We start from the raw sequence: 15,485 nt of genomic DNA on the forward strand, positions 1-15,485 counted from the left end.
CTAGGGCTTGGCGAGCTCCGGGAGGTGATGGCTCAACTTCAGTATAAGACATCTAACAGAACTTGCTTTTACTGCTAAACTGTGAATTAGTTATCTGCTTGTTTTTAAGTGTGATGACTGCTCAGCAAGCACCAAATAAGCATTAAGCACAGGCAACGAACTTTTTGTATTTAATCACAAACACAGAGCTGGCCTTGGATAGCTAGAACATGCCTTTTATTTGAATCTTCAAATAATTAACAGGAGGTTTCCACATACTTGATTTTATTTCGAAACATACGACAACATAAAACAGATGTCCTGCCTCAAAGAGGTTAGTCACCTTCCGTGAGTTTTTGACATCTTAAGTGTCCTAAAAAAAACGGACTGTTCCGCTGTGGCTCCAATTAGCCAATGTTTCTCTGTTCCTGAAGAAGCTACTGTTTGGACAGAAGACTTCTGCCTATAGTAGGATTCCCCAGGGTGTGCGTGGTAGGTAGAGAGATTAAAGTTGACCAGCTGCTGGCTTGTTCTTTCTTGAAGATAAAATTGCTAATACATGACAATACTTGCAAGTTGCTTTATCCTGTGAGCTCTTGGCTATATTTATACTTCAGCTGAAGGTAAAACTGCAGCTCTTGTTGACAGCTGAAATACAGCAGCTGTCCCCAAAACTGCCCAGGCTCCTGACCTAATTTCAGTCAAGTCTTTCGCTCTTAAACCCCTGCTGCTGTACTCTCAGGGGGCATTTCTATATGAAAGGTACCATAGGTATCTTGCCTTGATCCTAGTCAGCAATGAGAGTGCTTATCCCACTGGTTACAGACTTTTGAGATGTCTTCACAAAATTTAGGAACAATATATTGTGATATTGTCATCCTAAGTCCATTTGTCACACACTTGCTACTGGTGCCTTTGGTTTACCATTGCTGATTTTGTCCCATCATACCAAGAGTTTTTCCAAGAAAATCACGCAATTCTCTCAAAGTAAAATAAGCACTATTTTTGCAGGGTTTTTACTCTGCAGTAGTACTAGGACAATCTGATCTCTGCAGAGTAATTACACGTGAGGGTACAGGTTGTTATTCTACAGGGCAGTCTGTTCTACAAAGCCTATCCAGTGGATCTGCAATGGTACAGCTGGAACAACACACTCTGAAGATGGAGTTTACATATCAAATGCCAGTGAAAGCTAAGCCACCATCCCTACGGAGTGGTGTGAACAGCGTGAGCCAGCCCACGGACTTGCTTTTTTTGAGTACAGGACTGGTCTTGTGCTAATGATGCTTAGATTGAGGTTTAGTTAAGATGTTTCATTTGTTAGAAGATGGCATGAGCTGGCACTTTTGAGCACTAGTATAAAAATACATTTAAAAACCTTGTACATCTCAAAATACAGAAAAGCCAAACCCGCTGACCCTTAAAAGAAAATATTTCTTTACCCGTTTGGAAATGGTGTAAGGTGTAGGAATCTTGGAAAAGGTGAACTTGCACAAGGAATACACCTGTGTTGTAAAAGAAGAAGCTGGTCACACATTCATCTTGCACTTTTCATATGAAATCATGCTGTTAAAAAAAGCAGAACTGCCTACACATAATTTTTTAGATGCTTGTTAACTACCTGTATTACTCCTCAGACAACCCCATCTGAAACTCAAAATCCAGACTAGTGCTGGGACTAATGAGACTTAGTTCTACTTAGTTTTTATTTTAAAAAAAATGAAATTGAAACAAACTGCATTTTACTTTTTTCAGTGACAAAACCAGACATCTAGCACTGATCTCTGCCTGTACACAGATATTAATTTCTTATTCTAGGAAATAAAAGTATTTTTCAGCTGAATTAATTAATGAAATTTCATTAATAAAACCACACACCATGTTGTCTTAATTACAATGAAAAGAATATTATCAAGCACTTCATCCAGTGGTTCTGCTCCATCATTCAGAGCATCCCTCCTCCAAATAACAATATCAAACCAAAAGTACACTGGTTGATAAAACTTGCAATAAAGGACACTTTATAGTTTAATTGCTTACACTCATTATGAAATCAAGGCTACATACCCTGATGGTGTAATGGATAGTGTTCTGTTTCTCATACTGGGACACCACTAAGGTAAACGTATGGGGCCCTGGAGAGGTCAGCTTTATCTTGGTTAGATAATGAGGACTGTTGATCCGAATACCATCAATATACGGAGGAGGATCAGCTGAAAAAGAAAAGGATGAACACTTTCCCAGATGAAAAAAATCCCTCAGCTTGGTAAACTTCTTAGCCATTTTATATCAGTGAATTTTGCCAGGCAAGTTAACCTAAGGTTAGACTGTAGGCAAACTTGAGTGCTCTCAAAAGATCAGAGCCTCAAGATTTAATCATAAAAAGGACAGGTAATCTGAAGAGCAACTGTTATTTTCAGGAGAGGTACATCATGCATGGCAGGACACAAATTCTGCAAGTACTGCTTATCCATCTCCCACCAATGTCACTATTCACAGGAGACCTACTGTGATTATATTGATATTTAAAGAAAAAGGTAAGGAATGTTTGAGCACTCTTTAAAAATCCCTTAAAAGTCTGTTCCTTCTCCATTGGCTGGGCAGTTCCAGAATGCGAGCTGCCAAAATCTTTGGCCACTGTGTAAACATGACTTTAAAATATGTTAATTTCTTTAACTAACTGACACACACTCCTTCTCTCTCTCTCCAAATCCTTGTGGTCATTACACAGATGTAGTACCAATGCACATGTGGGACTTACTATAAACATCCCAAATATTTGCTTTTACAATTAGACCGTGTAATTTGTTATTTGGCCTCTAATTTGTTCTTTCCAAACTTCTTTTAATTTCAGCAATGCAGGAACAAGTCTAGCCAATTACTTCAATAAGCCCAGGATCAGGTCCTTTGATTTTCTTTCATAAAGCAACATGGGAGAGGGGAAAGCATTAATATAAAACAATGAGAAGCTTAGGAATGAGAAATCCTGGCCTCAAGGATTAAGCTGCTTTGTACTGGTTTTATTTTAACAGATGGTAAAAATAATACTGCAGCTTGACCAATCTATTTCCATGGAGAAAGTTTTAAACCAGTTTGAGCTTGTGAGATTAAAGTTTATAAAAGAGTTTGGGTAGCGAGACAAAAGATATGACTCAACCAGTTCTTGCTGTACTGCTACAAGTACAAGAAACACCAGAATCATGTATTGGACTGTAAGGAGAAGCAGATGCTTTAACAGGATCAGTTCTTGCAAAACCAGCTGATGATTTGGTCAGGTCTCAACAAATGCTTTCTGCAGAAAGACAGCTCGGATCCTAGGAGAATTAGTCAGCAGAGTTCACTGAACAAGACCAGAGGTGAACAATGCAACCCTTACCAGCCACTCCAGTAGAAAAAGCCTCACAAATTCCAGTCTTTGTTGAAAAGAGCTTTAAAAGCTTCTCTCTATTAACTGGTGCTATCACCTGTTGCATGAGCAGCTACCTGAAGGCAACCTTGGTTCTACAGAGGTTCCCTATCTGTAAAAGCCCCGTCTCAAGGTGAGTGGAACGTGACCTATAATGACCAAGAGTAATACTCTGAGAAAATTTTAACATCTAACTATTTCTCCTAAACATTCCATCCCTGATACTTCGAAATATGTTGAAGTGTTCAGCTGTATCTCATGAGATTTCTCAGGTACTTTACTACACCAACTTCACAGAACAATTAACATGGATTCTCGTCATTTAGTGGAAGCTGTAAACCTTTAAGTAATTGCACAAACGTGGGAAATAATTATGCTATCAGATGAACAGAAGCACACCACCTGTTCCCTCTAAGCAGTAAGTAATGCCACTGCAAAATAAGCGCAACAATAAAGAAAACACTGTGTCAAAATAAGTGTCAGCAGGACTACGTAGACCTCTTAGCGTGCTTCCAACATATACAGCTCGGTTTATTCCTTCAGTGTAGACCACTGAATGTGGTCAAACAGAGCTAAACAACTGTTTCAGAGGACTGACATCTTAGAGTGAGGCATCTAGGTTTAAAGCAAAAAGTGCCTTTCCTCTTCACAAAATCCTTTGCAATTCTTCATTGGCTGGATGGTCGCACTCAAAGAGTTGTGGTCAATGGCTCAATGTCCAAGTGGAGACCAGTGACAAGTGGTGTTCCGCAGGGGTCGGTACTGGGACTAGTGTTTTTAGTGACATGGACAGTGGGATGGAGTGCACCCTCAGCAAGTTTGCTGATGACACCAAGCTGTGTGGTGTGGGGACACGCTGGAGGGAAGGGATGCCATCCAGAGGGACCTGGACAGGCTGGGGAGGTGGGCCCATGCCAACCTCATAGAATTTAACAAGGCCAAGTGCAAGGTGCTGCACATGGGTCAAGGCAATTCCAAGCACAAATACAGGCTGGGCGGAGAATGGATAGAGAGCAGCCCTGAGGAGAAGGACTTGGGAGTATTGGTTGAATGAGAAGCTGAACATGAGCAAGCAATGAACACCTGCAGCCCAGAAAGCCAACTGTATCCTGGGCTGCATCAAAAGAAGCATCAGAAGCAGGTTGAAGGAGGTGATTCTCCCCCTCTGCTCTGCTCTCGTGAGACCCCACCTGGAGTGCTGTGTTCAGATGTGGGGCCCCCAACATAAAAAAGACCTGGTCCTGTTGGAGAGAGTCCAGAGGAGAGCCATGAAGATGGTCAGAGGGCTGGAGCACCTCCCCAGTGAGGACAGGCTGAGAGAGTTGGGGTTGTTCAGCCTGGAGAAGAGAAGGCTCCGGGGAGACCTTAGAGCAGCCTTCCAGTACCTGAAGGGGGCTACAGGAGAGATGGGGAGGCACTCTGTATCAGGGAGTGGAGTGAGAGGACAACGGGTAACGGGTATAAGCTTTCTATGATTCATTTATTTCTAACATAATCTTCTTGACAATTAAGGTACACTAACCTGGATAGTAAACTTTTTTGCCATCAGTCTTGTATACAACCATTGTAATGAATTCCTGATTGTGTGCAAAGTCATCCTACAAAAAACACAAATCAAGTAGAGTTGTACACTTCTGTGGAACGTAACTAATGCGTAAGCAGAATCAAGTACACATTCTATCATCCCTTTCAATCACCATATGGTATGATCTGATATTTGTATTTACTACGATACCTGATCCAATTCTTTTAAAAAATACCTGAAATAATAAATAAACTGCCATAAATTTCACTTGCAACAGTTCAGAGTTAGTTCATTACCTTTATGGTGGAGAGTATAATCACCTAACTCAAATTTTTACTCTGGTTCTATTTCAAAAATCTTGTGATCAAGTATGTGTACCTGCTGAATTTAAAATCTGTACATATTCGTAGGTGTAGATACTTGGACATGAAAATATAAGCAGTAATATAACAACAACAAAGAAAGCTAAACAAAAAGGTTTCCAGAAGATGTTATAGAACTCACAGAAAATGTAAGAAAAAGGACATGGCACCTTATCTGTGATGTGCCTGCTAAGAAGAATCCAGACGGCAGCACCACCCTGCGGACACTGGACCTCCAGCTTGTACTGAGGGTTATTAGCCAGGCTGTAGGCATCCTTCACAGGGCCTTGCTTTGCATCCCAGGTACTAAACATAATACAGACACATTATTAGATGAGTAAAATACTAATTTGTGCTTTGAAACCTAACTCCAAATCCTACATCTATACAGAGCTATCTATGATCAGTAACAAAGTGACTGAAGGCTACTTTTCAACTGGAACCCATGGCAGTGGTTACATAATACATTAGTGTCAAAAGCATTATCTTACAATTTTGTTTTAGAAATGACTTTACTGCAAGTGTGATAATAAAAAATGCTAAATACAAATGGATTGGCTGTTTGGTATGGTGACTGCAACCACACAAACCCCAGAAAAAGCTGAGCCATTCAGGGAGCCCAGGCTAGCCAGTTATTGTGATGATTACACACATCCCATTTATTACTCAGGGAAAAACACCTGTGGTTTTGTAACTGCAAGACTCCATAGGTAAGCTATGGTTAGCTCCAAAAGCTTGCCAAGTTTTTTCCTCCAGTTTTTTATTCAGATAATTTTTATTTTAAGATTTGATCTGTTTTATGTTTGGAAGTGTGCTTGCATGAGGCATTTAAAATAAATTAAAAAAAATCTTTGAGGTACCCTGTTACAAACTGCCTGCTGCCTCATAAACTGTCTAGACAATAAGGTAGGAAAAAACAAAAAGTGCTGATGACTGAATATACAGCATGACACACTGGGAACAGCCATGGATAAAGCTATTTGTAAGTCCCATTGACCCTCCCACACTTTTAAAATGGAACAGCATGTGTGGAAGGCTTAACTATCAACTAAGCTTCACATTATCACCACCATGACTCCACTTTTTATGGCAATTCCCACTGTGCTACGCATTTCCCTAAACAGAAGTATGACAACCACTAATAATATATGGAAAGACAGACTAGTAGATGAGCTTTGAGATTAGCATACACGTTACTTCATGTTGCGACACCACCACAGTGTATTTTAGAACTAATTTGAGCACAAAGATGGAAGAAGACTTGACAGATAAACTCAGCAGTTGCACTATGGATGAAGGAGCTTGTGCAGAGCTAGCACACGCAGAAACAGTGTGGAAGCAGTAGCAAAGTGCAGTATAGGGGAGTGGAAAAATAGAGAAACCTGTGCTTTCAGAAACTGAGAGAGACGCTTATCCTCAAACTGGGTGACCAAAGACTGAATGTGATGGAAACTAGGTAGGAGACAGGTATCACATTCAGAAAAAAAAAAAAAAAAAAATCAACAGGCAAGGAAGATTACTTACGATAAATATGACTGGTGAAAAAATTAAATTAGTGACATCAGTGAACACACACTATAAAGCCAACACACACTGCACAAATTACTTGCCACTGCCCCAGAAAATGAATTGCAAATAAAAGCTAGGTCACTCAAGCACTGTCTGGTCACTGCTTAAAGTCAGACTGAACAAAAATCTGATTTGGATTCTGATAGATGTGGGACTGAGGTCAGAATTTGGTTACACAACCTTAGGTCCACAGCAAGGTCACTGGAGTTTCAACGGATGTTACACAAGTAGTCAAAACACAAAGCCTGAGCTCAGAATTTAAAAGTGTAAAGTCAGGCTCAAGAGGGGGCATGGCTGGAGTCCAGCCTCTTCATCCGTAACTAGGAAGAATGTAAGGAAGCAAACACCACATCAGAACACTGAGTCAGATATCGACACAAAAGTTTCTCTTGAACCAACCTGTGAATACACGTGGATTCTTTAAAGAGGCTTGGGTTCCAACTCAAATAAATAACATCATAGTACTGGCACAGGTCCTCCCAGGCAATCCAGAAAATGCCTGAAAAGGAAATGCTGTTATTGTTCCCTTACCAGATACTTTCATTTTACGTGTTTTTCAAAAGTCTCTTTCCAGGCAAATGATATACCAACATTTGATAAACCAACATTTCCATAAAACTTAGTAGTAACGCCTGCACTGGCCAGATTTCTAAATTGAAACTGAACCCCCCAAAACAAACAAGTTAAACCAAAAAAATCAAGTTAGTCTGTGCTTATCATCAGGGACTTTCTGAAGCTGTCAAGATGCTTTCTATCCTCAAACACTAAGCTGAAAGCATGAGAGATTCTGTTGTATTGAAAGAGACATCATTAATTATTGACCTGCCTTCCCCTTTCCTAGGTTTCTGGAAATAAGTAAATAAATAAAAATTTACATAGTCAAACAGGTTGCCCCAGTTCAACAACCTACTTCAGCAGTCATTCAGCACAATCAAGTATTGAATCACCATGGGAGTAATTCGCATGTATTTCTAAGGTACTTCATTCAACATCTGTGTAACTTGCTTTAGCACCCTGAATCTGCTTCATCTTTACAAAATTCTCATGCATTTATTCTAATTCTCCATAGCTCCCTTAATTGCAACTCTAGCCAACAATAATGCCTGCAAGCTGACAGATTCCTGATGAACTATCAAAAGGGTAACAGCCTTATATTTCAAGTCTCTGACACAGGTAGTTGCAGATCTTGCAGCACTCAGAAAAAACACAGTCAGAATAACTACACGTTTAGACAACAGGGCCAGAAAGTAAATCTAGTCTAAAAACTACTCCCTTAAAATTCTCAATGGAATTTTATATAAATTTTAAGCACTAGATATTACAGATATAAATTCCTTACTGAATGAATCAGTAAATAAATAATGAGCTATACCCTTATAACTGTCACAAAGCCAGGGCTGCTATTCTTATATTTAAATACATTTTTCTTATATATTTGCATGAGGCTCATCATTAAATGCTATAATTTAACAGTTTTGGATGCATACTGTTGTCAAAATAAAGCAGGAGTGAACAAAAGGGCTCCCTCCCAGAGATAAACAAACAATTAGGACACTATAAAAAGAGCAGGCGTCTCTTTCTGAATGTAGAATGCAGCTTCTGCAGAATTTCTAAACTGTCAGCAGCCTGCCCCTCCACCAGCAAACACCCACTGACTTTCCAGATGCTAAGGAAGATGGGACAGGACAATGATGGGTTGTCCGAGTGGTTTCTCTGGACAGTAGTAAAAAGCACATATTAAAAAGCAGCATCACACAGCTTATTGTCAGAATGTTAACTTTCCACTGAACTCCCCCATGCCCAGATACTAATAGCAGCACTTAAGCAAAGAGATAATTTATTGTCAATGAATTTGATATATATTAAACAGTCCAGGTTACTTAAACTCCAGACAAACCCAAAATGATGAATTTAAATACACAAAAAAAACCCACCTCCTAAAATTTTGGGCTATTTACTTTCTATTATTTGTTTTATTCTCTCTCTCCTTGTGCTTAAGCATTTCTTTCCACCTTCCTGCAGGGATGCACCACAAAGATCTATGTTATCTGAAAAGACAGTAACTTTTTAAACCTTATTACCATTGTCTATTTTCTGAGCTGTTCTGGGATCAAAGTTCAAGTATTTTTGTAAATCTGGGGTCCAATTTCTTGTGTCATTTTCACTGTATCGTCCCTTCCAACGTAAGTGGCTCCAGGGATTTTTCAACTGCAGAAATCGAAGTCCCTAAAGAAATAAACAAAATTGCTGGATTCATCTTGTCAAGGTAATTTTTATATTTATATTAACATGGAATATGGACCATAGCTCAAGAAAATATAGCACCATTAAACTTTCTGGAATTTCCCAATGGAGCTCAAGACAAAAGAAACTACATAAGCCATTAGAGCAGAAAATCAGTAGCTACCCATTGCAGACAGGTTTCAAACAGGCATCTGAAAACATCTTCAGTTTTACTTTATACCTTATATTCTCTTATATCCAAGACTGCATACGCATGGGTTGGAACTAAACCCCATTTTTCTCCTTCCTCTTCAGACATCACCCCTGTTGCTGCTGTGATAAGGACATCGCCCTTGTGAAATCTGTTCAAAAAGAGGCGCAAAGTAGCTTAATAAAAATTTCACATGTTACAAACTAACATTTGCCAGACACTGCAATAATATGTTTTTGCATTGTCCATTAGTGTGACCCTACTTCATAAAAACTGGAATACTCTTTTTTTTTGTAAGCATAAATCACTCCCGAAAAAGCTTGAGAAAGTGTAACCGTTGTCTGTATTTAGATATAGGCTTTAAAAGAAAATTTATTCTTTTCATTTAAAATAAAAATCAGCTTTTATCAACCTGAAGTTCAATCTGTGTCCCTTATTAAAGATACTCTACACAGATCTTCAGCTGAACACAAATGTGGTTTCATCAACAGTTGGGCAATCACGGCACATAACAAATTAACTACTCTGTCACACGCCCAGGATTCTGAAGAAGCTTCCCAAAACCCGAAGAATTAAAAGTTCTGATAGACTTTTGCTGTTCCTCCAGGAGATTTACTGATGGGGCATAATAACCAAGATCCTGTGATACAACTAGAAATACTACATTATATTTGGCATTGATCTGCTGTCCTTAGCAAGCAAAGATCTGGGGAACTGTGTGGGAACACAGAACACATTTCCTTCTACTTTTTAAAACACTTTTAACTTGTCTATTGGTTCCAAACTGCTCTTGTGTTACTCTATATTTTATTTTCTTCATCAAGAAATGGGTTACTATTTTTTCTTCTTTAAATATAAAGAAGAAAAAATCACCTGAAACAATATTCCACAATGTTTTACCCTTCTGTTCTGTCAAAGCCACCAATACCTCAATTTTTCATCTTCCAGAAAGCACATGAGGGTTTTATAAAGCACAATTCGTAGTGGTACCAAAATGCTATCAAAAGATCTGTGGTGACTGTACTGCTTTTACAGTGCTAATACAGCTACTACACAGCAAGCATTTTCATTACTTCGGAAAGAACAAACTTCTACCTCTGATAAAGCATTCTGAAAGTACTATCTTTATTGAAAGCTTGATTGTCAGAGTGCATAGCAATTCTTTCAGGTATCCAACCAGTCAGTGCATGGAGATCAATATTCTGAAATGCAAGCATTCAAAATAAATCAGAATAGATAATCCATCTATAAGCATACAATGTCTGTACACAAATTATAAAAGCGCCTTGAAATAAATCAAGTATACACAAGTTACAATATAGCTCTACATGTAAAAGGCTCAATATTAAGACTACATTAAAAAACCCCCAAAAAACAAAACTTGATTTGATTACTTTGGGAGAACATTTCCAAATAGCCTCTCCCTCTAACAAACAAACAAACAACAACCAAAAACCTGGAAAATGAACTGATGAAAAAAATTGTAATTTCAGAGCAATGGAAACATAACAATGACCAATCGTGCTCAGTTCTAGGATGCATCCTATTTATTTCATTGATTCACAGACTTTTAAAGCACAGTCTCAGAAGCAGTATTTGGAACCTTGCTATTATAGATGCATTTTAAATAATTTAAGTTTTACTTCTAAGGCTTGGAGTTTGGGTTTTTATTCTTTTTAGTAAAGCTGACACTGACATGTATTTCCATAAAAAGAGGCTTTAATCTCCCCACTTCATCTCCTTGAAATATTGCTTATTCCCTTTTCTTTTGCTTTGTACTCCTCAAAGCAAAAGCAGAGACTATAAATGCTTGAAGCGTCAATAACCAGCACCGGTGGGTGGAAACTCAAGGAATTACAAGTGCAACACAGCCAGTAAGTAACCCCGATTATACAAGGAAGCTATAATACAGCCAAAAGCAGAGAGGGAGGGAAAGGTGGAGATTAAATGTCACAAGTCAATTTGTTTTTCCCAGAGAGCAAGTTAATAATAAACTACAGCTATTCTCACCAGCGTCTGTCATCCAAAACAAACATAAACACTGACATAAACATACATAAAAACTTAGGTTACATTTAACCTTTACACAAAGCCACATTTGTCTCCATAATCATTTTTCAAAAGGAGATGATTACCTAGTATACCCTCCAAGAATGCAATTATCAAGACAGCAACTATAATGTGAACAGCATTGTGACATAAAAAACATACTGTTAAAATTTTAAAGCATTTTAAATTAAAATAATTAAATTAAATTTTAAATTAAAATGCTTCCTAAGTAACAATTGAAGATTATGTGGGCTACTCATTTCAGCAAACTGTCTCTCTTTGAAAGAATAATTTGCATGTCAGTTTAGAAGTATGATGATTGTTTCCTTAGTAACCACATTATAGGAACCCATTACATAACGATGTAAATGAGTGGAACAATCTGATAGATTTTCACACATCAGAGTACTGGCTCTCTCTATATACATGTACTAAATGACTAGCCTGTTCCTTTCCTAGCTGCCTCCCCTACCTAATGAGGGAGAACTGCCCTATTTACTGAACAGTTAGAAACCAAAATCAGGAGTATTGATATGGGCAAAAAAAATATATATATTACTTCACCCAACATTCTCATCTAGACTTGTCCTGGTTTCGGCTAGTACTTACAGAATTTGATCCAGGAAAATCATATCCTCCCATGACCTTCATGTAAGCCTTTTCTATTAGCGATACCCATAATTCATTCTTATTGTTAGAATAGGAGCAGAGAAGTTCCCCACTATGATCAACTGGCAACTGGTCATCTATGATTACCTACGTGAAATAAAGAAAGGAAAAATCATCATAAAGCTAATAAAGTATGGTGGAAGTATTTCAAAAATAAAACCAAACTCTCATTGATATACAGCTTTTCAGGCACCACCAGACTTGACCATCTTTCTTACCTTTAGACACCTCTATCAATCCTGTAGTGGTTTGCCCAAGCGAACAAGAAATTCTGTTGGCACTTCTTACCTGCACTGGTCTACTGGGTGACCTGTGATCACCTACCTTGCTTTCCCCTACGTAAAAGGGGGATGATGACAGTATGCTCTTGTAAAGTGTCTAATATCTATTGTAAAAGGTAGCCACAGAAAAGTTCAGTGTAATTACTAGCATAAAAAGTGAAGAAAAGCCTAACAATATTCCTCACCTAATTAAGAAACAGCACGGACTGTGCTTGGTAGCAAGAAGAAAAATAAACAGCTATTTATCTATAACGAAACAAACTATGTGTCATATCACTTTCACAGTCTCTAGCTCTCAGATTCAAATTTCTCCTCTCTGGAAAGAAAAAACAACCCAAAGCAGCAGTTGTAAAAGTATTAATATTTCTTCTTTAAATTAGGTAGAATATATTCGGCATTATTACAGATTTTTACTGCACTACTTGTTGTGGTCTGAAACAGTGTCCCAGAACAGACGTTTCAGTTTCACGTCGGCATTAGTCTGTTACCAGTACAGGCTACCACCACAGCACATTTTCAGGTCAGATCCTATCCGTGCAGGAACGAATAATTTTTTTCATAGAAGAGCAAATGGCCACTCATCCTAAGAAAACGCAGCCAACAGGAAATATTTTGGAAAGAGTATTAAGAGCAGCAAGCACTGAAATGATACTTCTCTGAAACATTCAGATTCGGGAATTTTGCAACTCAAGAACTTCCTGACCCAGAGGTTATAACTTAGCAATTTGAGGACTCACCCACTACTCCACCGTCCTGTGAACATGAGTACTCAACTTTTGAACTCCCATAGTGACTCACTGGTCACTATGATCTGCAATAATCAGTGCTACAGTTAAGTATTATGTGAGGAAATATATCACTTTATGCCCTTATTTATTGCTCTGAAAAGAAAATGAAGTTGTGAGTTTACAAAGTTCTATCCTATAGCTTCAGGTATCTCCTTATTAAAAATCTGTGGTCATTTAAGGTATTCCTCTATGATCACTCTTCCTGGAGGTCCCGCTTTGTACATTTCAGTTCTGTAACTTTCTGTAGTGGGCCTGTGTGTCAGGGTTTTGGTAGTGAGGGGAGGTGCTACAGGGGTGGTCCCTGTGAGAAGCTGCTAGGAGCTTCCCAGCTCCAAGGCAGACCTGCCTCTGGCCAAGACTGAGCCAACCAGCAGTGGTGGTAGCGCCTCTGTGATAACATATTTAAGAGGGAAAAAAGAAAAACACTGTGAACCTGCAGTGGAAAGGACCAGGATGTGAGAGAAACAACTACACAGACACTAAGGTCAGTGAAGAAAGGAGGAGGAGGAGCAGCACCGGAGCAGAGATTCCCCTGCGCCCATGGTGAGATGGCAGCTGTGCCCCTGCAGCCCATGGAGGGTAACAGTGGAGCAGAGATCCACCTGCAGCCCATGGAGGACCCCACGCCGGAGCAGGTGGATGAGCCCAAAGGAGGCCATGACTCCGTGGGAAGCCGGCACCAGAGCAGTCTGTTCCCAAGGGAGTGCACCCCATGGAAGGGACCCACGCTGGAGCAGTTTGTAAAGAATTGCAGCCTGTTGGAAGGACTCAGGTTGGAGAAGTGCATTACTTGCACACCCTATTCATAAATATGGGATGCATAATTTTGTTCTCATACAGCTTTCATAATTCTTCTAAGCAAGATAAGATTTTTTTAAATGAATTTCATGTCAGTAAGGCTATTTTCATTAATGTCTACCTATATTCTGTCACTTCACAACCAAATAAATCTCAAAAGGTTTAACAATTAAAAGCCACTTCCCAACAAAACGTATCTAAACTCTTTGCTATGCAAGCATACCTTCACAGTGAAGCACACCAAGCCTTTAAAATATATTACTTAAACAGTAACAGTATTAAGTTTCCCCAAAACCATTTACCTTTCTAGGTACACCATTGATATGAAGCTTCACCATGTATTTGCCACATGGATTATATTCTGGCTCTCCTTTCTTATTCTGAGGGTAAATTATACTGTTAGGAAAAAAAAAAAGAAAAAGAAATTATGACATAAATGACTTGGCTGTACATACACTGATAACAATAGAAGTGGGATTAATATAGTCTGTTTCTGGAATTTACACTGAAATATGGAATTTTTAATGAAAGAGCAATTTGAATTTAGTAAAAATGACAATAATGTTTAAACAGTTTTTAATTTTTCAGGCCTTGCTCTTGCTGCAGTTCTCTGCTTAACATAGTAACAAAAAGAACATAAGTAACCTAACTGTTTCTCCAACAGAAGCAAGGCAAAGTACTTTATCTTTTAAACAAATGGTATTTTCATATCTGTAGTATAAATACAGTATTTGCCTGCATGACAAGTCAAACATTTGAAGAAGGGGAGAAGAGTGCAGAACTCGCTGCTCTTGAAAAGAATAGAAGCTCTGTTCTAATGAGTATAGGTTAAAACAAAAAAAATGCAGGAACAACATTCACACACTGGTCTGGCAACGGGCTCCCAGCAGTGTCTGCCAAACCCATGCGAAATTGAATCACAGGTCACCAGTCGAGTGGAACCGAGATAGAGTTGTTAACATTAATTCTACGATGCAATGCAAGATGGACCACCTGTTGCACAGCAGTTGGCACAGCAAAACAGGAAGGTAAGCCAATAAAGCATAATAAGTCAAATTTCTACTACAAACCAAACAAAACCTTCCAAACTATCTATTTCCTCAAAGCACATCTGAAGTAAGACTCCAGTGTCTGTATACGTATCTACACGAAGCTGGCTTCCCTCTCAAAGTGCTGAAGCCACATGAGTCCCAGGGAGATGAAGGTGAAACAAATGCAAGTTTTTACTGTGTCCAACTACCAGAACACATTGCAAAAGCTTGGCAGTATGAAGTCTGAAAAGATCTTATAAAGCAACGGCTACTTACCTTGTGATCAATTTTTTGTTATATCTTCTTTCATATGCTGCACTGATAGCTAGCGATGCCACAAAGGAACAATCTGATACTATTGTCTATAAAGAAAAGAAAACTAGTGAGGACTTCTATGAAAAACTTAGATACTGAAAGACAAACAGGGTGTGTGGAGAGAAGGACGTGCATCCCAGGGTCCTGAAGGAGCTGGTGGTTGCCGAGCCGCTCTCCATCATGTTTGAGAAGTCGTGGCTGTCGGGTGAGGTCCCGGATGACTGGAGGAAGGGTCACATCACTCCCATATACAAGAGGGGGAGCAGGGAGGACCCGGGG

The 15,485-nt window shown here is 39.0% G+C and overlaps 1 protein-coding gene across 1 annotated transcript in view; it reads right to left on the reverse strand.

Annotated features, from left to right (window-relative positions):
- The window catches only part of CAPN7 (calpain 7), a gene marked incomplete at both ends in the record, with an annotated part of 16,430 nt that extends 1,177 nt beyond the window's left edge, over positions 1-15,253 (reverse strand). Inside the window, 11 exons of the mRNA XM_010078125.1 lie at positions 1,422-1,484; positions 2,047-2,192; positions 4,908-4,983; positions 5,443-5,578; positions 7,241-7,340; positions 8,923-9,067; positions 9,306-9,426; positions 10,371-10,477; positions 11,934-12,080; positions 14,163-14,256; positions 15,168-15,253. Of these exons, the coding sequence (XP_010076427.1) occupies positions 1,422-1,484; positions 2,047-2,192; positions 4,908-4,983; positions 5,443-5,578; positions 7,241-7,340; positions 8,923-9,067; positions 9,306-9,426; positions 10,371-10,477; positions 11,934-12,080; positions 14,163-14,256; positions 15,168-15,253 (1,221 nt within the window). The remainder of the gene's footprint in view (positions 1-1,421; positions 1,485-2,046; positions 2,193-4,907; positions 4,984-5,442; positions 5,579-7,240; positions 7,341-8,922; positions 9,068-9,305; positions 9,427-10,370; positions 10,478-11,933; positions 12,081-14,162; positions 14,257-15,167) is intronic.
- Positions 15,254-15,485: the final 232 nt, after the last annotated feature.

The sequence above is a fragment of the Pterocles gutturalis genome, unplaced genomic scaffold, assembly GCF_000699245.1.
Source record: "Pterocles gutturalis isolate BGI_N339 unplaced genomic scaffold, ASM69924v1 scaffold30673, whole genome shotgun sequence".
Taxonomy (NCBI): domain Eukaryota; kingdom Metazoa; phylum Chordata; class Aves; order Pterocliformes; family Pteroclidae; genus Pterocles; species Pterocles gutturalis.